General features: G+C 45.5%; 1 protein-coding gene across 6 annotated transcripts in view; it reads left to right on the forward strand.

Annotated features, from left to right (window-relative positions):
• The window catches only part of FRMD3 (FERM domain containing 3), a 341588-nt gene that overhangs the window by 255556 nt on the left and 65611 nt on the right, over positions 1 to 20421 (forward strand). For 5 of the 6 annotated variants that reach the window (XM_070375423.1, XM_005903053.3, XM_005903054.2 and 2 more), the window contains exons 11-13: positions 7885 to 7959; positions 8272 to 8340; positions 14439 to 14563. In XM_070375423.1, the coding sequence (XP_070231524.1) occupies positions 7885 to 7959; positions 8272 to 8340; positions 14439 to 14563 (269 nt within the window). The remainder of the gene's footprint in view (positions 1 to 7884; positions 7960 to 8271; positions 8341 to 14438; positions 14564 to 20421) is intronic. The other variant, XM_070375420.1, reaches the window with a different exon arrangement.

The raw sequence follows: 20421 nt of genomic DNA on the forward strand, positions 1-20421 counted from the left end.
ATGTAAAAACACAATTGAAAAGAGGGGAGAGAAAGCGGGAAAACCCAAAATCAAAGGAATCCATTTGGGGCATTTGGAGTATGCTTATTATCTGGCAGCTAACAAAGTAGTCTGACAATTCTATCATTGAATGGGCCAAGTAGGCATATCAAAGATATCACTTCCAGTCATCTGTAGAAGCTTCAGAAGACCCAAGGAGTGTAACTGTGAGAACAGGTGGCACCATACAGAGTTGACTGGGTCCTTGCGTCAACACCTCTGCCAGGCTACCCCATCTCTCCCATTGAGACTTCTAATCCCTAATATTTATCCTGACCTGAGATTTGCCCAAACATTGTGTTCCACCATTATCCCATAATTATCCCTGTTCCTTAAGAAAGAGGAAAGATATAGCTTATCCTGACCCAGCAGTGTGACCTTGAACCAGTGGCTGGCCACATCTGGCTCATCTGTTGAAAGGAGGGAGCTGGGACTCAGGTATGATTTGCTTGTATCACTGCGGCCTCATGTTAAGAATAGTGGGCTTTGGAGGCCAACAGACTTGAATTTGAACCTTGATTCTGTTGCTTACTAGTCGTGTGACCTGAAACAAAACAATGAACACTTTGAGCCTTATCTGTATTTTTCATCTGTAAAATTCAATTGGTAATCCCTGCCCTGCAGTGTCTAGTCCTGCCAGGCACACTGACCATCAATAAGTGGTAGCTGCTGCTATGACTATGATGACCCCCTGCTCCATGAATGGGGAATGTTTTCTGAGTGCCAGTTGGTTGCAGAGCCCAGTCCCTTTGCTTCTGAAGGGCTCTGACTCTGTGAAGCTCAGAGCTTCCTCCACTGCCTGCTTCCTTTCCTGGCCCTGCTTCCAGCTGATCATGGTTTTGGCCTTCATGATATGGGCCGGCAGAGCAAGGCGCTGATCTTTTTTTTTTTTTTTTTTTTTTTAATTGAAGTATAATTTCTTTACAATGTTGTTAGTTTCTGCTGCACAACATGAATCAGCTACACACACACACACCCCTCTTGAGTCCCCCCCTCGAGTCCCCCCCCGTCCCACCCCTCTAGATGGCTGCAGAGCACCAAGCTGAGCTTCCGTTGCTATACGCACAGCAGCTTCCCACCAGCTAGCTATCTGACACATGGTAGTGTACATATGTCAATGCGATTCTCTCAGTTTGTCCCACCCTCTCCTTGGCCACAAGTCTGTTCTCTATGTCTGCATCTCTATTCCTGCCCTGGAAATAGGTTCATCAGTTCTACTTTTCTAGATTTCATACGTATGTGTTAATATGCGATGTTTGTTTTTCTCCTTCTGTCTTCACTCTGTATGGCTGACTCTGGATTTATCCATGTCACAAAGCCCTGATCTTGTTTCCTGGGTTGGGAGTGGTTTGTTTCCTCCTTTGCACTTCACCTGTCATGAGAACAGGGAGGCCCCATGGCCAAGAATTCCCCAGTATGCTTTTAACACATGAATGTGCTGCTAGTTGTCAGCTGGCCCGGGGCCACCGATCAGGTTTGAGAGCCCTGGCTCTGAGATCTGCTGCCTGGGAACAGAGCCCAGAAACAGAAACTCTCCCTCCTGCTCCAACCCCCTGGGGATCCCCAACACAGACTTAGACAGTCACCATCTGAGAGCTTCCTCCCTGCCATGCATTCTGGGTGCTGCCACCCCCAGAGCACTGGGATGTGCCATTTCTGGACACTGATTCCCTGAAAGCACACTCGATTCCCTACAGTGTCTCCCTGGTGGTTCTTCTGATGAATCTGTCTCACACCTGCTTTAGGCTGAGACAGTGCTAGGCACTAGGGACACAGTGGAAGCTCAAATGACACTCTCTGTCCCCAGCTTTCTATGGAATTTTGTGCAGGACATAAAGGTAGTCCCTAATAAATTTCTTGTCTGGGTTAGTGTGCATTTTGTCAAAGAAGCAGTGTTACACTTGGTCGTCAAGGACCCAGAGTATCTCCCTAAACTGACACCTTTCACACTTCAGTGAGCATGAGAGTTACCCAGAAATCCTGTTAGAATGTGGATTCTGGTTCAGTAGGTCTGGGTGGGGCCCAGGAGTCCAGATTTCTAATAAGCTCCCAGGTGATGCTGTGCTGCAGGTGTATGGCCCACACTTGAGTAATGAGGTTCTAAACCAGAGATCCTCAGCCTGACTGCACATTAGAATCACCTGGGGGAACTTTTAAACAATAACAACATGGACCCTACCTGAGACCCAATTAATTTGAAATCTGAGTCCTCACCAAAATGTGTACACGAGTGTTCATAGCAGCATTCTTCATCACAGTTAAAACAGATGCCCATCAACTGATGAAAGGATAAAGGAAAGTGGTATATCCATACAATGGAATATTATTGAGCCATAAAAGGGAGGAAGTACCTACTGATTCCTGCTACAACAGGGATGAAACTTGAAAACATGATGCTAAGGAGTGAAAGAAGGAAGGGACTTCTAATAGGTATTGGGAGGTTCTTTTGAGGGTAATGAAAATACTTTTTATGAATCTCTAACTTTGTAAATTATACTGAAAACCACTGAAGTGTACAGTCTAAAAGGATGAACATTATGTTATGTGAATTATATTTCAGTAAAGCTTTTATTTTAAAAATTCAGAATCTGGGATGAAGGATCTTGATGTTAGTAGTAATATACCTTTTCCAGGTGGGGTGAGCCTGCAGCCTAGGGTTTCATGCTCTAATCTTGTGATTCTCAAAGTTTGGGTCCCTGGACCAGCATCAGCATTTCTGGGGAACTTGTTATAAAGGCCTGGCTCAAACTCGGACTTACTGAATCAGAACCTTGTATTTTTGAAAAGCCCACCCAGTGATTCTGATGCATTCTGAAGTATGAGGACCTGCATGGCCAAGACATTATTTTAAAAATACAGAAAAGCCTGGGTTTGCAGCCTGGTTCCCCCAGCTTCGATGATGTGACCGTTGTTAAGTGAATTTACCCTTCTGTGCCTCAGTTTCCTCATGTAAGAACGTGGATTGCTTCTTCCTATGAGAGAGCTGTGAGGATGAAATAAATTAATGTATTTAAAGTGATTTTTAAATAATAAATTAGTGCATTTAAGCACATGGTAAAGAATCCACCTGCAATGCAGGAGATGGGGGATTTTTCCTGGGTTGGGAAGATACCCTGGAGGAGGAAATAGCAACCCACTCCAGTATTCTTGCCAGAGAATCCCATGGACAGAGGTGCCTGACAGGCTTCAGTCCATACAGTTGCAAAGAATCGGACGTGACTGAGCAACTGAGAATGCAGTGTGCTTTGGATGGTGAATGGCGCCTAGTAGGGCTCAGTAATAACATATATTGTTATTACAGTGATTACTCCAGAAGCTATAAACCACAGGGAAAAGGGAAATTGTATTGTTAGTTCTAGAGGTGGCCTTTAGAGCACCAGCCAGTGTCTCCCCAGCACCTAACCTGACCTCCATCCTCAGCTCCTGTGGTAACAGGTACCAGAAAAAAGCTGGAAGCAGGGGTGAGTGGGGGCATATTCCTGCAGAGCTGTGCTGTGTGTACATCAGATGACACTGATACTCAGAGAAAGCTTTATCTGTTCCAGGCACTGTGAGTATGTATGCACATCTCACATTTAAATGTGAGTATCCCATTTAAATCAGACTTTCAGTGTCAGGACTGGACAGAACTCCATAACGCCATGAGAAGGGGTCTCTAGGTAGAGTGACTCTGCCCTAAAAGTTCTAGGGGATTGCGGGGAGAGTTGTGACAGTAGAAAAGAGAGAAATGACGAGGCCACCATATGAATACACAGGTGTCACCCAGTCAGGTGCTGGTCAACTGGGGACTGGATTTCCCTGTGAGGTCAGAGATTTGAGAATAGCCAGTGCTTCTGTGCTGAGGTTTTGATGAGTAGCTGGAGCTGGAAGTGGGGAGAGGGAAGACCAGAAAGGAGGCTAGAGGAGAGGGAACTGCTACTGCTACTAGGCTGTGCCCGCCTTGCCTACACTGGGAGGAAGGCTTGCTCTGGGCTCATGGATGAGAGAGCCTGGGAACAGAGAGCTGGAACGGGTCAGCTAGAGCTGGAGCCTGAAGCTCTTTTATTTGCCTTCAGAGTGTTTGACATGGTTCCCGGGTATGGCCACAGCTTAGAGAATTGGCTTTGGTAGCTCAACAGTGAGAAGGCAATGCAGAGGTTTGGAGAGTGATATCAGGGGTAGGGGAAGGGAGAGAGGGAGGGAAGGTATCATATAATGAGCAAGGAGTACTTAGGTGTTTTCAGACCATTTCGTCTCATTTAAGGCTTCCCAGGTAGCACTAGTGGTAAAGAGCCCACCTGCCAATGCAGTAGACAAAAGAGATGTGGGTCAATCCCTGGGTTGGGAAGATCCCCTGGAGTAGGATATGGCAACCCACTCCAGTATTCCTGCCTGGGAAAATCCCATGGACAGAGAGGAGCCTGGTGGGCTACAGTCTATGGGGTCACAGAGAGTCTGACACAACTGAAGTGACTTAGCACTTCTTATTTAACCCTCCTCAGAACACTATGAATTAAGTATTCTAATATCATCATTCTTTAAAAAATTTGTAAAGAAACTAAGGCTCAGAGAAGCTACATGACTTGACAAAGGCCACAGGACCAAAAGCAGGAAAGGATCCTAAGCTTCTGCGTTTTGGGGTAAAATGCCACCTGGGAGTCATTCAAGGAGAATGTGGGGACGCCAAGGTTCTCTGATGCAAGCAGGCGGCCTTGGAATGACCTTGGAGTGTTTGATAAAAATACAGACTCCCAGGCCCCTATCTAGAGGGACTGAATGAGCCTCTCCAGTGATGGCTCCTGGGAGCTGGTACTCCTAACCCTGCTCCAGCATCTACTGATGTACAGCCAAAGGTGGGCACAACTGCATGCGTGTCCTGTGACCCAGCCACCTTTCTCTTGCCTTCATTCATTTCCTTCCATCCCGCTGTCCATTTCCCAATTCCCAGGGGTTTTGTGAGGTTCACGCTCTCAGAATAAATTCCCCTGTTAAAACTCCATAAAAGATCTCAGCACAGACATTATCAGGCGTCTCCCTGAACATTTGGGAGGGCAGGGGATTGGTGGTAACACTCTCGATAGAGTGTCTCTGAGCCAGTGAAACCACACAAATAACCGTCGAGGGCACTTAGCTGTCAGAAGAAGCCAACGCTTTTTTCACTCCTCTCATCCTGACCAGACAGCTATTCGCTTTCTCTGTGAAACATGCCTTGTAGCCAGTTTTCCTTGACGTACTTGGTGGGTTTGTGTAGATGCAGTGGAGCGCTGTGAGGCCTCCCACCAAGAGGCTGTTCTGAGGCAGTGGCCTCTGCATGGGACTTGGAAGGGCAGGAGCTGAGGCTGAACTGGCGAGAGACCACCCACTGCTCCCTAGACGAGCCCCTGTCTATGGAATTGCTGTGCTAGCCACACCTCCATAAAATGGGTACAGAGTTGAGTCTGAATTTCAAAAACTACAATTAGGACTCCTAGTAAGCTTTTTTAGCAGTTGATCTTGCCCTGAGCATCCTTAGGAACCTAGAGCAATAACAACAAAACAGTAAAAAAGCAGAAACTGCTTTAAAAAGTTTCTTCACCTCCTACCTCTGAATACTTGGGAGCAACAACTCTGCTGAGATGGGAAATGTGTCCAGGCCTGTGACTCTCTGGGGCTAAGATTGGAGGTAGGGTAGCAAAGAGGCCCAGACCAGGCACATCCTCAGGGGAGGAGGCACAACGATGCTGACTCCATTAGTGATGCTTGCTGGGCCATTTCTCCTCTTGAGTGCATGTGGTCCGTAGTCTGGCTTTGGCCAGCAGCCTGTCCTAGGCGTCTAGACCCCTCTGCGGTGTGGATTTCATGTGCTCTGTTTATCTTTAGGGCTCCCATGCTGTCTTCTCTGGGCCCTGCCTTGACAGGATTCCCTCTCCCTGGGCTTGACCCCTCTCCTGCCTATCTTGCTCTCTGGATTCATCCTTTGTAGCCAGTACTCTTCTCTGTGTGTTTGGATGGTTTGCAAAAGAGAATTTTTTGTGACTTTACATTGTCTTGAGGACAAAGACCGAATCTTTAACAAGGACAGCTCGAGGTCAGGTCCTACTAAATTAGTGGGGAGAATGTGTGAGTGAAACTGTGTAAAACAGTTGTAATAACAGCACTGCTACTGCTGCTAAGTCACTTCAGTCGTGTCTGACTCTGTGCGACCCCATAGAGGGCAGCCCACCAGGCTCCCCCGTCCCTGGGATTCTCCAGGCAAGAACGCTGGATGGGTTGCCATTTCCTTCTCCAATGCATGAAAGTGAAAAGTGAAAGTGAAGTCGCTCAGTCGTGTCCGACTCTTAGCGACCCCATGGACTGCAGCCTACCAGGCTCCTCCATCCATGGGATTTTCCAGGCAAGAGTACTGGAGTGGGATGCCATTGCCTTCTCCAATAATAGCACAGGAAAATGCATATCAGATCATCTTAGTTCCCCCAGTGCTCAGGGTCTGGGCTTTAACCTGTTGGGCCTTCTGCCTAGAACACAGCCACCACCCGCCATGTTAACACCTTCCCTCTCTTGAAGGGGAGATCTCTTCCTTAGGCCACCTTCTGTGGCCCCCAGATCAGATCAGCACCACCCCCATACTCTAATTGCATCTTTTTTTTCATAGCACCACTGCTTGTAATTTACCTTTGTTCTCTTCTTTGTGGGGTTTCTAGATGAATATCCATTTCCCTCTGGGCGTTACATTCCATGAATGCAAAGTTTGTGTCTTCCTTGAGCTGTGTGGTGCATAGAGCAGAAGAGACACTTGGTTGATAGTGCTAAGTGATTGAAGCCAGGCTTCATGGACTCAGGGATGGAGCTCACTGCCCTCACCGAAGCTTCCAGACACAGCCCTCATTGTGTGATTGTCTCTACTTAGAATTCCATAGAGCTCATTGTTCTGTTTGTTTTTTATTAAGATTTTGTAATGATCAATAGTTAAAAATGATCCTGAACTCTGTAGACCCAGTCTTTCTAATTTGTTGGGTTTAACTGCATCAGGCTCAAGGTGACTGACTTTGAGGTGTCCTGAGGTATCACAGGAATCAAATGCCCCATGTGTGGCCTCTGGACTGCCCATGTTCTGAATTGTTCTTTCAGAGTGGTGGTGTTTTGCTCGTATTTACGGGAAGGGCTCAGAGGTGCTGAATCAGGGCTTGGCTGGGCTTCTGCTCCTCATGTATCTTAGTCATCGACCGGTGTGGTTTCTTTTAAAGGGCACTGGGTCATGGTGGCTTAACCCATCTTAATACTCAGAAACCAGGGATCATTTCCATGGTGATCATTTCCATGGCCCCTGTGCCATCTCCCAGAAAATACACAGTAGGTGAGTTCTATGTGACATGGGGAGTGACCTGTGTCACCAGGGAACTGCTTTCTGCTGCAGTGCTGGCAGAGCTCCAGGCAAGAAAGTCTGCCCAGCAAAAAAATGTAATGATGCCCTCTGCCTGAGCCCACTCTCTTCCTGTCACTGCAGCAGAAACTGGGAAAGAATCCCTGATGATCATCAATATTTCCTGGTCCTTTTTGCAGATCATGACCTGGTAATAGATTATGATACCAAATGTGTGGGTCACCAACAGCGTATACAGTAATGAAAAGACATCAGATAGAAAAGACCAGATTGCAACATACATGGTGAAAACATTTCTTTCAGGGGTGTGTGTGTGTGAGTATGAGTGTGTGTGTGTGAGTATGAGTGTGTGTGTGTGTGAGTATGAGTGTGTGTGTGTGAGAGAGAGATAACAGTATAACATATCTCTTTCTTGGCCATCAGAAATATCTGATTACCACACGTTACAGCATGTTCCACTTGGACTTTGCAGTGGTATACCACCTCTGCTCTGCTTTTTCTTACAGGTATGCAAAATCCAGTCAGATCAAGACAGTGTCAAGCAGCAAGATATTTTTTAAAGGAAGTAGATTTCGATATAGGTGGGTACCCATGGTTCCACTTTGATGATGGGGTTGGGCTGGGCACAGCCTTTGATGTTGGAATATGGTATTGATACTTGTAAATCAGTGCACTTTGGCCCATACCCCAGTTTGGGGGCTCCCTTTCCACTCATCTCTTATGCCCACAGGATCTCTCAAACTCTGTAGTAATATCCCCTCATGGAGGAGTAGAAGGCATGGATTCTTATTGGGTCAGATCACTGTGAAGTTTAAAAAAAAAAAGTGCACACACCCCTCCCCTTCCACTCTGAGCATCTGTGCACAGACGCCATGTTTCTGTCTTTTCTGCAGCGGTAAAGTTGCCAAAGAGGTGGTGGAAGCCAGCTCCAAAATCCAGAGAGAACCCCCAGAGGTGCACAGGTGAGTGGGGTGGTCCCCAGGGCTCTGGGAGGTTTCTGGGTAGACAGGAGGGTTTCAAGGCAGACTTCGCCAAATCCACTAGAACAATGAAGGGAGCAAGGGCACTAGCTGCCTGGCCCTGTGTTGTTTTCAACCCCGGTTCCAGGCACTCCCATCATCCCCCTGGTCTCACTCAGGTCTGCCCGGGCTCCATTATGAGTTACCGGCTCTGCAGGGAGTCATTGCCCTGATTTGGCCTGGAGTATCACGTGAACAAGCAGGAAATGTGTGAGGCGTGGGTGAGCTGGGCTGTCTCCTGAGTCCGTCATCCTGTCCTCTTAGAAATGCCGTCTGCCCTTGCCTCTGTTCATCACTCATGGCCAGTTCCCACTGGTCCAACTCCTCCTAGACTATTTCACATGAGGGGGTAGGGTGCCCATCGCTCATCAGACCTTTAATTCCCCAAAGCCACTCAGAGGAATGAAGAACTTAGTCATTATCAGGACAAGGGTGTGCTTCTCTATTAACATGGCAATATTTGTAATTCTGAGGAATGATAAATCTTCTCTTAACCACGCTGGACCTCTTATCACCACAGTTTACACAGATCATTGTACATCCTAAACTTCAAGCATGCTCCATATCTAAAGCTGGACATTCTCATCCTGATTTTCCTCCTTTTGAAGGCAAGATCATCATAAAATATATTCTTTAGGAAGTTTTCACACACTGGTGGGCACCAGTCCTTCCTTCCCCACCTTTGAACTTGGATTCTCCCTTAGGCTGAGATTTTTTGCTCAGCCTTCTCTATCTCCAAGGTGATCCAGTGAGCTGGGTACCTCTCACCTGGTCCTTGGGGCCGTCAGGCAGGAGGAGGCCACGGTCTCTCAGAAGTGTAGCTAAGCCAGCCAGCGTAGGCACCCACACAGGCGAACAGAACTGCAGTCAGAATGAAATCTTGTGCAGATGTGTACAGAGAATAATTCATTCCTGGTTTGGGGTGATCCAGTGGGAGCTTTTCATACTGTTCATGGAGTTCTCAAGGCAAGAATATCGAAGTGGTTTGCCATTGCAGGGAACCACGTTTTGTGAGATAGGGAAGCCTGGAGTGCTACAGTCCATGGGGTTGCAAAGAGTCAGACACAACTTAGTGACTGAACAACAAATGGGAAGCTGTCACATGCAAGTCTGCAAAGCAGTCTCTCCTGCTTTAAGAAGCAGGAGAAAACTGTAGAGTGAGGGAATCAGGGGTGCCCCGGCTGGGACCCCTTGGTGCAATGCCTGTGAAAGTCAGAGTTTACCTGTTAATGACAATGGTCATTTTTTTAAAATAGCCTTTTTATACCTCCTTCTCTGCCTCCAATTGTGGTTACTCAGTGAAGCAGAAACAAAAAAAGAAGAAATAATAGGACATATCATTGGAATGTTTCCAGATTCTTTGGTCTAGAAAGACCTCAGGGATCACCTTGTTCAATGCTTCTATTTTACAGATAGGGGAACTTGAGTCTTGGAGAAGTTAAATGGTTTGTCTGAGATCATAAATATTTTGGTGGCACAAGTAAGCCTAGAACTCCAGTGTTGTGCCCCTGAGTCCTGTGCTCTTTTCTCTGTAGTATCTGCTGCCTAGAAAGCCCCTGCATTCTCCTAGAAGCTGGGGGGCAAACCTACCCCAGGGGCTCAGCTTGGGTTTTATTCTTCCAGCTTGGAAGCATGAGTGTTTGATCTTAAAAGAAATACTCGATTCTGGGGAACCCCCTTGAAGGCACAGACACAAAGTAGGAAAATGTTTTTAAGAGTATACTTTCAGAAAGACCTATTCCAAACATGCAAGGTTTTCCAAAAGCCCGTAGTTACTGTCTACAGAGGGTTAATGAGATCAGGAAAGAATATCTTAAAACATTTCCCTTTTAAATTTACGTTTGCATCATTTGTGAGAATCAAGCCTTCCTAGATCAAGGCTTCTTAAACCGTACCTTGCACAGGGATCATCTAGGGTTCCTGTTAAAATCAGATTCTGATTCGTGAATCTGGCATTTCTAATGTGCTCCCAGATGATGGCCATGTGGCTAGTTCATGGTTTGCACTTTTGAATAGCCAGACTCTAGATTACTGGTGGTGGAGGTTGTGGAGGGTACAGATTCACCCTAGTGAAAAGTGAAAAGCTTTTCCTGGAGTGGACTGAGACACCAGAGCAGATGAGAAATGAGGCATCCATCAATTCAATTTATAGTTTTTCTTTTCTGGAATCTCCTAAAATCTCCCAGAATATTGCTGCAACCAAAGTTCTATAGGCCCTTTCAGCACTGATTCCCATGCTCTTTCTCGCTGTTCCACTCCCTTCTCTCACATGCTTGTGAAAGGAGGCCTCTCTGGCCCTCAGTTCTTTGGCAGTATCTCTCAAACCTCTGACATCACAAGGAAGAACTTGTTTAAAGTAATGATACAAAGTACGCTCTGGGAGGACAAGGCTTGGGTCTATCTTGGTTACCACCATCTTACCCACCACTTTACACAACGCTTGGTCAAAGTAGGAGGTCAGTAGACATTTGTTGAATGAATGTATGCACTGGGAGTGTGGGATGACAGCTTTACCTCTACTTTTCTGAGACTTGAGATCTGTCCGTGGTGCTGCCTTGGGGACCTCGCCCTCCCAAGAAGTAGCACTGTGGTCGGAGCCAGGGTGACGTGTGTGCCACTTTCAGCAGCTACTTCTTGTTCCTTCCCAGTAGCTGGCTGCAGGGCAGGAAGTTGTTTCTCTGGAACAATTATCGTATTTTCAAATTGTTTTGACATCTTTGCAGTGGCTGTCAAAAGTGAGAGTATAGTAGTGAGCTCTTTCTCTGGCAGTGCTCAAGGAGCTCTGCTCATCTAGAACAATGACAAGACTTCACTTAGCTTTCTTCCCTCTCCCTTGAGATTCTCCTTTTCAAAGTATTGCCAGTTCTTGGACTTCTACTTCTGTTGATGTGTGTGTGACATAGAGAAACAGATGCAGACTGAAAACATTGTCTTGGGATTTTTCTGTTTTTCAAAAAGAGAAGATGCTCACTCTCATGTTAGCTCACTGATCTTTGCTGATGACAAGATCCTCAACTGAAACTCTATCAGCTGGCTACTTGGTGAGAATTACCTGCCCATTCCAGGGCCCAGCGAAGTAGAGGGCTGTAGCTCAGAGTTCAGATTCGACTCCTTAAACCACCTGGGCATAGAGCCTCCACCAAAGGATTCCCCAAAACAGCACTCGTACCTGAAATGAGCAACAAGCGAGGAGTCATGAATGGGTCTAATCTTGGCTTTGTTGCTGTGGTATATGTCCTGCATAAGTCAGTGTCTCAGATCATCAGTTTGTTCATCTATACAATGAGATTCATGTATCCCTCCCGGCTTCTAGGTTTTCTTATGGGCATTAAAATTATGAAGTGCAATAAAAATGAGGTGGTGATATTATTATCACTGCTCATCCAAAAATGGGATGCTAGAATCTGAAAGACACGTTCACATTGAAGTCTCTTCAGATGGAGCTTTTGCTCACAGGCCAGCACTTCCTTTTGTTCCAAGGAGTGGTGGCCTTAACTCCACAAACCTTGTATTTGTTGATCAATATTATGCCATCATTTTTTGAAGCCACTCTTAGAACACACTTTCAGTTCCCAAAGGAAACTGTTCTTCTCAATAGAATCCTAACAGCAGTTTCACTCAGAAACTTCTCTATGGAGAATGCTCATGAGTGGGCTGCAAAGCAGGCCTGGCACTTTGGCAGAGTCTGCTGGCAGGTGGCCTCTGAGAGGGAGGGGCCACAGCACAGACGCTCACCTGATAGGGAAAAGAAGAGCCTCCCTAAAGGCTCGCTGTGGGTCCCTCCAGGTTGTGATCTACATTGTGATTTCTGGAGGAGAACCTTTGTCAGTTCAGCTGGCATGCATGTTCAGAGATGGATGATTCGGAATTAGTTTGTGCAAGAATGGAAAATGGGCTTTTCAGAGGTCAGAAAACTAGTCTGCACACACAGCATGTGCTTTGCAGAACTAAGACTGCAGTCATGAAAGCCACAGGGCCGATAGAAATCCCATGAAAATCTCAAAAAAAGAAAAAAAGAACCTTTCTACAATAAAAGAAGCCTTCACTCCTGGTGATTTTAATCTCCCTCTTCCTCCTCCCTTCCTTTCTTCCCCTGTGAGGAATCCCTGCTTCCCCTCCTTTTCCTATAGGCCACTGCACCTGCCAGGACCTATCAGACATTACCTTCCCTGGAAGGTCTTTCCTGGCTCTCCCCTCACTCACAGCAGGATCAGGTGCCCCTTTCTGCCGCCCCCCGGACCCTTGGCCGTCTCCCATGAGATGTGTGCTTTTCTGTGTAGCACACGCAAGGAGTTGTGGAGTGAAAACAGTGGTCAAGACCAGGGCTTTAAACGAAATGAAGTAGGATGGAAAGTAAAACATAGAGTCTCACACATAGCAAGATTACTGCTGTCACAAGAAACACTTTAGCTATGTCTTCCTGTATCTGTGTGTGCATGTGTGTAGAGCATGCATGTGTACTAAGTAGCTTCAGTAGCGTCTGACTCTTTGTGACCCTATGGACTGTAGCCCACCAGGCTCCTCTGTCCATGGGATTCTCCAGGCAAGAATAGTGGAGTGGGTTGCCATGCCCGTCTCTAGGGAATCTTCCCAACCCAGGGATCAAACCTGCATCTGTTATGTCTTCTGCATTGGCAGGCAGGTTCTTCACATCTAGCGCCACCTGGCCTGGTGTGTGTGCAGAGAGATGATATCAAATGTATTTCTGTAATGTGAGTCTTGGTGCAAAAAGTTTGAAAATCATGGTTCTGGGGAGTGAATAGTTTAGGATGAGGACCATGGTTCCCCAGAATGATACATACATATCAGCTGCAAAATAAAGGATTGTAGAATGAGATAATGAAGACAAGAACTCCATGGTTAAGCAAGTCCTTATAAATTTCCTTTTCAACCAGTGGCAGCTTTTAACTCTAGATGCTACTAGCTTCTTCTCTGTCTGGCCCTGATGCCTAACAGAAATGCCTAGGCTATTAAGGCAATCCCATCAACTAGCCTGGAGAACACCCATGCCAGTCTGAAAGGCCAACTTAATGCCAAGTTTACTTCAGTTTCAAACTGAGCACCCCTGAACAAGATGGCAAGAGAGGTGCTAAAAGGCACATGAGAATGGATAGGTCAGTCCCTGCCTTAGAAAAGGTGGGGCTGATTAATTCACCAATAATTACAGGGCAACAAATATAACAAATTTGAGCTGTGAAAGAAGGGACACTAGAGTGAGAAGAAAGGGGGAGAGGGAGTTAGTGGTGAAGGCAATCCAGGAGGGCTTCAAGAAGGAGGCATTTGACATCATCTTTGAAGGATGGGTTGGTGTTAGTTTGGACAGGAAATATGGAGATGGGAAGGGTGCTGAAACACCCAGCAGAGGCACCCACCTCTTTGTCAGGGCAGACAGTGTAAATGGGCTGCCTGGCTATCCTCCAGTAGTTTTGATGAGACAACCTGCACAGTTTCCTTGCCATCTGCTCCCTGTTGCAGCTACTAACATACATGTTCTCCTTTCAAAAGGAGAAAGTGGAACTGCATTCTGTGGCTGCTTAGTGAGTAGGGTGTGAATTTGAGTGGGAATATTAAATATTGATAGTAGATGTTGGACATCCAGCAACACCAAAATAACTCTCAGCTGTAGATGGCCTGTGCCATCTTCTGGGCAGAGTTTTTGTTTTTGTGGGTTTTGGTGGTTGTTAAATTACTTTGAGCCATGCCCTCCATTCACTTTTCTGCATATCTAGTTCGGTGATACATTCTCTTGTGTATTTCTGATTCCCATGTCTTTTTTCAATGCCTTGTCTTGTCGCACAGCATGTCCAAGTCTGAGGACATATGGGGAAAGATATTTTCTTTCACTGTGTTGCATTGGCACACATAGACATTAGAAGACATGTCAGGACCTTAAGGATAAAAAGGGCTGTGTGTCATCTTTACCACTGGCCTAATGCACCATGTGAATCTAGAGGCAGGGGCTGGCTTGGGTAGTCAACTGAGACGGAGGGGCCAGTGTTCCTGATGGAAACCAGTTCCCTCTGGCTTGTATCTGTTTTCAGAACAAATATTTCTCAGAGCCGCAGCTCCCACTCCTTGAACAAGCAGCTCATCATTAACATGGAGCCCCTGCAACCCCTGCTGCCTTCCCCCAGTGAGCAGGAAGAGGAACTTCCACCAGGTGAGGGTAAGTACACTTCTTTCCAAAGGCCGGCAATTGCAGGCTTACCCTGGAGGAATGAGGGAGGCATCAATCCTGGGCACCTTGGGTAATGTGTTGGGGCGGAGGTCAAAGTGAGTCATAAACTGTGTTTTTAGTAAGTAAACTGTTCACATCTGGAAGGCTGGGTTATCCTGAGAGTTCTATAAGTTTCTCCCAGAGAGAGTTCACTGGTACAAAGCATTCCTAAAATTACATGTTAAAGAAGTAATGGTGTTAGACCTGTATCCAATATGGTAGCCATTACCCACGCGTGGGCTTCGCAGATGGTGCTGGTGGCAAAGAATCTGCCTGCCAGTGCAGGAGATGCAAGAGACACAGGTTCAATCCCTGGGTCAGGAAGATCCTCTGCAGTAGGAAATGGCAACTCACTCCAGTATTCTTGCCTGGAAAGTTCCATGGACAGAGGAGCCTGGTGAGTTATAGTCCATGGGACCACAAAGAGTCAGATGTGACTGAGCACATATACAAGCACCCATGTGTAGCTATTTAAAAATAACTTAAAATTACCTAAAATAAAAAATTCAGCTCCTCAGCCATATTAGCTAGATTTCCAGTCCTCAGTAGCCACACATGGCTAATGGCTACCATCTCCATCCTTCCAGAAAGTTCTACTGGCATTTTCTCGGCTATAATCACAATTATATTGGTGGTTATAAAAAATTCTTCATAAATATCTCTACACTAGTCATCCCCTTTCTGCCTCAGTGCTTTTATATCCCCTTATTCCCTTTTCCACAGGGCCTTGTTTGACAGTTTTAATACAAGCTAAAATATAAAGGGTCCATTTCAGCCCCAAAGTTGTTATATTTGTAAATGATATAATATATGTACTTCTAGGTTTCTTTTTTTATTTTTAAGGGCTTTACTTACTTCAGGGAAGAATCTTACCACACTGATGCACACCCTGGTGAGGCAAATTTCACTCTCATTAATTTCAAAGTAAATTTTTAAAAATTCACATAAGATAACATTATTAGAACCATGAACCCTAACATAACAGGCTTTTCCTTAACTTTATGATGACATTTAAAATCTGGATACTGGGCAGTTTCAAGAGGGTGGGTCATTCTGTCCCCAAGAGATGAACTTCACCTGAAGTTTTAATTCAAGAATCCCTTCCTTAGGGGGAAATTCTTCAGCCCATAAAAGAACATGACTTGGCATATGACCAACCTAGACAGCATATTAAAAAGCAGAGACATTACTTTGCCAACAAAGGTCCGGCTAGTCAAGGCTATGGTTTTTCCAGTGGTCATGTATGGATGTGAGAGTTGGACCATAAAGAAGCTGAGCGCTGAAGAATTGATGCTTTTGAACTGTGACATTGTAAAAGACTCTTGAGAGTCCCTTGGACTACAAGGAGATCCACCCACTCCATCCTAAAGGAGATCAGTCCTGGGTGTTCATTGGAAGGACTGATGTTGAAGCTGAACCTCCAATATTTTGGCCACCTGATGCGAAGAGTTGACTCATTGGAAAAGACCCTGATGCTGGGAAAGATTGAGGGCAGGAGGAGAAGGGGATGGCAAAGGATGAGATGGTTGGATGGCATCACCAACTTGATGGACATGGGTTTGGGTCAACTCTGGGAGTTGGTGATGGACAGGGAGGCCTGGCGTGATGTGGTTCATGGGGTCGCAAAGAGTCGGACACAGCTGAGCAAGTGAACTGAACTGGCATGCAAATATCCATGGGGGAGGTCATAGCAACTGATTCATACTGAAGTGTAAGGGATTTTAGTAACTCTTTCCCTGAAAGGAATTTTCAGGGTTGGAAACAGGACTGGGCAACTGGATGCCACAAATTCCATGAGTAGAAGGAAAATGTACAAGATACAAAGGATGGTGGCCTCTGGAGACATCTCTATACCCCTTTTGGACATAGCATGATAATAACAAGAACCATTTGTTATAATTTGGCAATAAGGAGTTCATGATCTGAGCCACAGTCAGCTCCCAGTCTTGTTTTTGCTGACTGTATAGAGTTTCTCCATCTTTGGCTGCAAAGAATATAATCAATCTGATTTCAGTGTTGACCATCTGGTGATGTCCATGTGTAGAGTCTTCTCTTGTGTTGTTGGAAGAGGGTGTTTGCTATGACAAGTGCGTTCTCTTGGCAAAACTCTATTAGCCTTTGCCCTGCCTCATTCTGTATTCCAAGGCCAAATTTGCCTGTTACTCCAGGTGTTTCTTGACTTACTACTTTTGCATTCCAGTCCCCTATAATGAAAAGGACATCTTTTTTGGGTGTTAGTTCTAAAAAGTCTTGTAGGTCTTCAAAGAACCATTCAACTTCAGCTTCTTCAGCGTTACTGGTTGGGGCATAGACTTGGATTACTGTGATATTGAATGGTTTGCCTTGGAAACGAACAGAGATCATTCTGTCGATTTTTGAGATTGCATCCAAGTACTACATTTCAGACTCTTTTGTTGACCATGATGGCTACTCCATTTCTTCTAAGGGATTCCTGCCCACAGTAGTAGATATAATGGTCATCTGAGTTAAATTCACCCATTCCAGTCCATTTTAGCTCGCTGATTCCTAGAATGTCGACGTTCACTCTTGCCATCTCCTGTTTGCCCACTTCCAATTTGCCTTGATTCATGGACCTGACATTCCAGGTTCCTATGCAATATTGCTCTTTACAGCATCAGACCTTGCTTCTATCACCAGTCACATCCACAACTGGGTATTGTTTTTGCTTTGGCTCCATCCCTTCATTCTTTCTGGAGTTATTTCTCCACTGATCTCCAGTAGCATATTGGGCACCTACTGACCTGGGGAGTTTCTCTTTCAGTATCCTATCATTTTGCTTTTTTATACTGTTCATGGGGTTCTCAAGGCAAGAACACTGAAGTGGTTTGCCATTCCCTTCTCCAGTGGACCACGTTCTGTCAGATCTCTCCACCATGACCCGCCCATCTTGGGTTGCCCCACGGGCATGGCTTAGTTTCATTGAGTTAGACAAGGCTGTGGTCCTAGTGTGATTAGATTGACTAGTTTTCTGTGAGTATGGTTTCAGTGTGTTTGCCCTCTGATGCCCTCTTGCAACACCTACCGTCTTACTTGGGTTTCTCTTACCTTGGATGTGGGATATCTCTTCACGGCTGCTCCAGCAAAGCGCAGCCACTGCTCCTTACCTTGGACGAGGGGTATCTCCTCACCGCCGCCCCTTCTGACCTTGAATGTGGAGTGGCTCCTCTCAGCCCTCCTGTGCCCACGCAGCCACCGCTCCTTGGACATGGGGTAGCTCCTCTCAGCCGCTGCCCCTGACCTCAGACGCGGGGTAGCTCCTCTCTTTGGAAGGAATGATGCTAAAGCTGAAACTCCAGTACTCTGGCCACCTCATGCAAAGAGTTGACTCATTGGAAAAGACTCTGATGCTGGGAAGGATTGGGGGCAGGAGGAGAAGGGGACGACAGAGGATGAGATGGCTGGATGGCATCACCACCTCGATGGACATGTGTTTGAGTGAACTCTGGGAGTTGGTGATGGACAGAGAGGCCTGGTGTGCTGCAGTTCATGGGGTCACAAAGAGTCAGACATGACTGAGCAACTGAATTGAACTGAACTGATTTGTTATAATGGCCTTTATGCTCTGTCTCAACAATTCACTGTGTAAGCTGTGTGCTAAATTAATGTTCTTAGCCCAAGGGTCCCTGGATCCATGTTGCTGGTCTACATTTTTCTGTGCCTTCTCTGTCTTTGTATGTTTCAAAAGCACAATAAAAGCAGCTTTTGTTTCTGATCACCAGTGATTTTTCTGGGCTTCCTCCTATATGCCTGGAATATTGTTTGGAGTGGAAATCACTTTTTCTGGACATCAGGATTAGCTTAAGATTGAATGAAGGAAGATGTGGCTAATGGAGAAGAGGAGGGGAGAAAAGATAGTCCAAGCTTGGGATTGTGATTTTGTGTCATCTGTAGACATGGAAGTCTAGATGGGAATAAAGGCTGGAAGAGCAGTTACCATGGAGAGTATTGAAACCAGACTATTGATGACATCAGAATATCCCAGATGTAAGGGGGAGCTTGGGTAAGCTTTCCCCTGGACCCTTAATTACATTTAATTAGAAACTTCCATTTTGCTTCATTTTCTATAGTGAAGTTCCATTGCTAAATACTAACCTTGTCATTAACATTACAACTGTGTGGACAAGAGACATATGCATTATGAAAAGTGAAAGTGAAGTCACGTCTGACTCTTTGCCACCCCATGGACTGTAGCCTACTTGGCTCCTCTGTCTGTGGGATTTTCCAGGCAAGGATACTGGAGTGGATTTTCGTTTATTAGATATTTATAGAGCTATTTTGGACTTTTCATGAGAGAGACCTATCAGTGTGACTTTACAGAAATTCTTTCACCAGCTGTAAAGTCACACTGATAGGTCTCTCTCATGAAAAGTCCAAAATAGCTCTATAAATATCTAATAAAATTCTCTTTTCTAGAAGAACTTTTGCCTTATGGAGCATCTTTGTGGGTTTTGAAACCAAGCAAATCATAGTAACTTCCAAGATACAGAATCTACTCAAAAGGGAAAGAAGTAGAAACAACTGTATTGTTCAATGTCCAGCAGATAGAAAGAACTCCCCAATCTAAAGACGAGAGCAAAATTGTCTTAGGTACTGTGAAATTCAAAGTTATAATTCCTACAGGGAACACAGCTGTGTTCTTGATACCTTTATATTTTAGTTACTGTTTTAGAGTCATATCCTGCTTCCTATGTCTTGTCTTTGAGTATCAGGTAGTGGAATTTAGATATTTCATAGGGATAAGTAGATAATGTAATAGATTCAAATATCTCTGATATATAAAGAGAAGAGAGGCAGAGAATACAGCTTTCAACAAAGGTGCCTCCACTTTTGTGGATGGGCTCTCTTTCTGGGCAGATACAGTGTGATGAATTTAGTTTTACCCTTGTATTGTGATATTTTAGCACTTTTTATGTCTCAGCAAGAGCCAAATCAAGCAGCAAAGACATGCTGAGGAGCACAGGCATTCAGTAATTGTGGCCCATAGGCTTAGTTGCTCTGTGGCATGTGGGATTTTCCTGGACCAGGGATCAACCTGGTGTCCCCTGCTTTGCAAGGCACATTCTCAACCACTGGACCACCAGGGAAGTCCTGACAGTCTCTGTTTTTCCTGGAACTTCAAGATTCCCAAAGATAGCTGGGGTTGCCCACTGTTGCCCAGATGAGTTCAGCAGTGTTCTGGGTGAGAACATGTTACCCCAGCCACTCAAACGACAGCTGGAGGATCAGCTGTGAGGCTGGCTGTGTCTGAGTAGAAAAAACAAAATCAGTTCCTAGGCATCACTAAGCAACAGAAACGTTTTCAGTGTCACCCCAAAGTTGCTTGGTTACAGGATCCCAGTAGATTAGTGCTGTGGAAAGCTTGAGATGAATAGAACAAACCATTTGAAAAGTGCCCCTTAGAGTTTACGAAATTCCTAAGAAGAAAAAATTCAGAGTGAGCATTTTTCTAGGTGAAAATGACATTTTCACATGAATAAGGTCCCCACAGTGTAGGTAGCAAAATGCTCGCATGTTTTATTAGTAGAGTGTATTTTTCATTAAGGAAAAAAGATTATGGTAGAGAAGAGGAATGCATTGCTGTCCACCAGAGCGATGGTACAAGTTGGCATAGTTCAATAGGCAGGAAACCATGCTTTCATCTTCTTGATAGATACAACTAATAAGAGTAGAAAATGTTTGACACCCTCTTGCTGGCAAAACAGAAGCACAGTGGGGAAACTACAGTTTCCATAAAGGAGTGCCTTGCGAGTAGCAATGTGGTTGGTGTGATGGTGGCTTAAACCTGC

Source organism: Bos mutus, chromosome 8 (genome assembly GCF_027580195.1).
Source record: "Bos mutus isolate GX-2022 chromosome 8, NWIPB_WYAK_1.1, whole genome shotgun sequence".
Lineage (NCBI taxonomy): Eukaryota > Metazoa > Chordata > Mammalia > Artiodactyla > Bovidae > Bos > Bos mutus.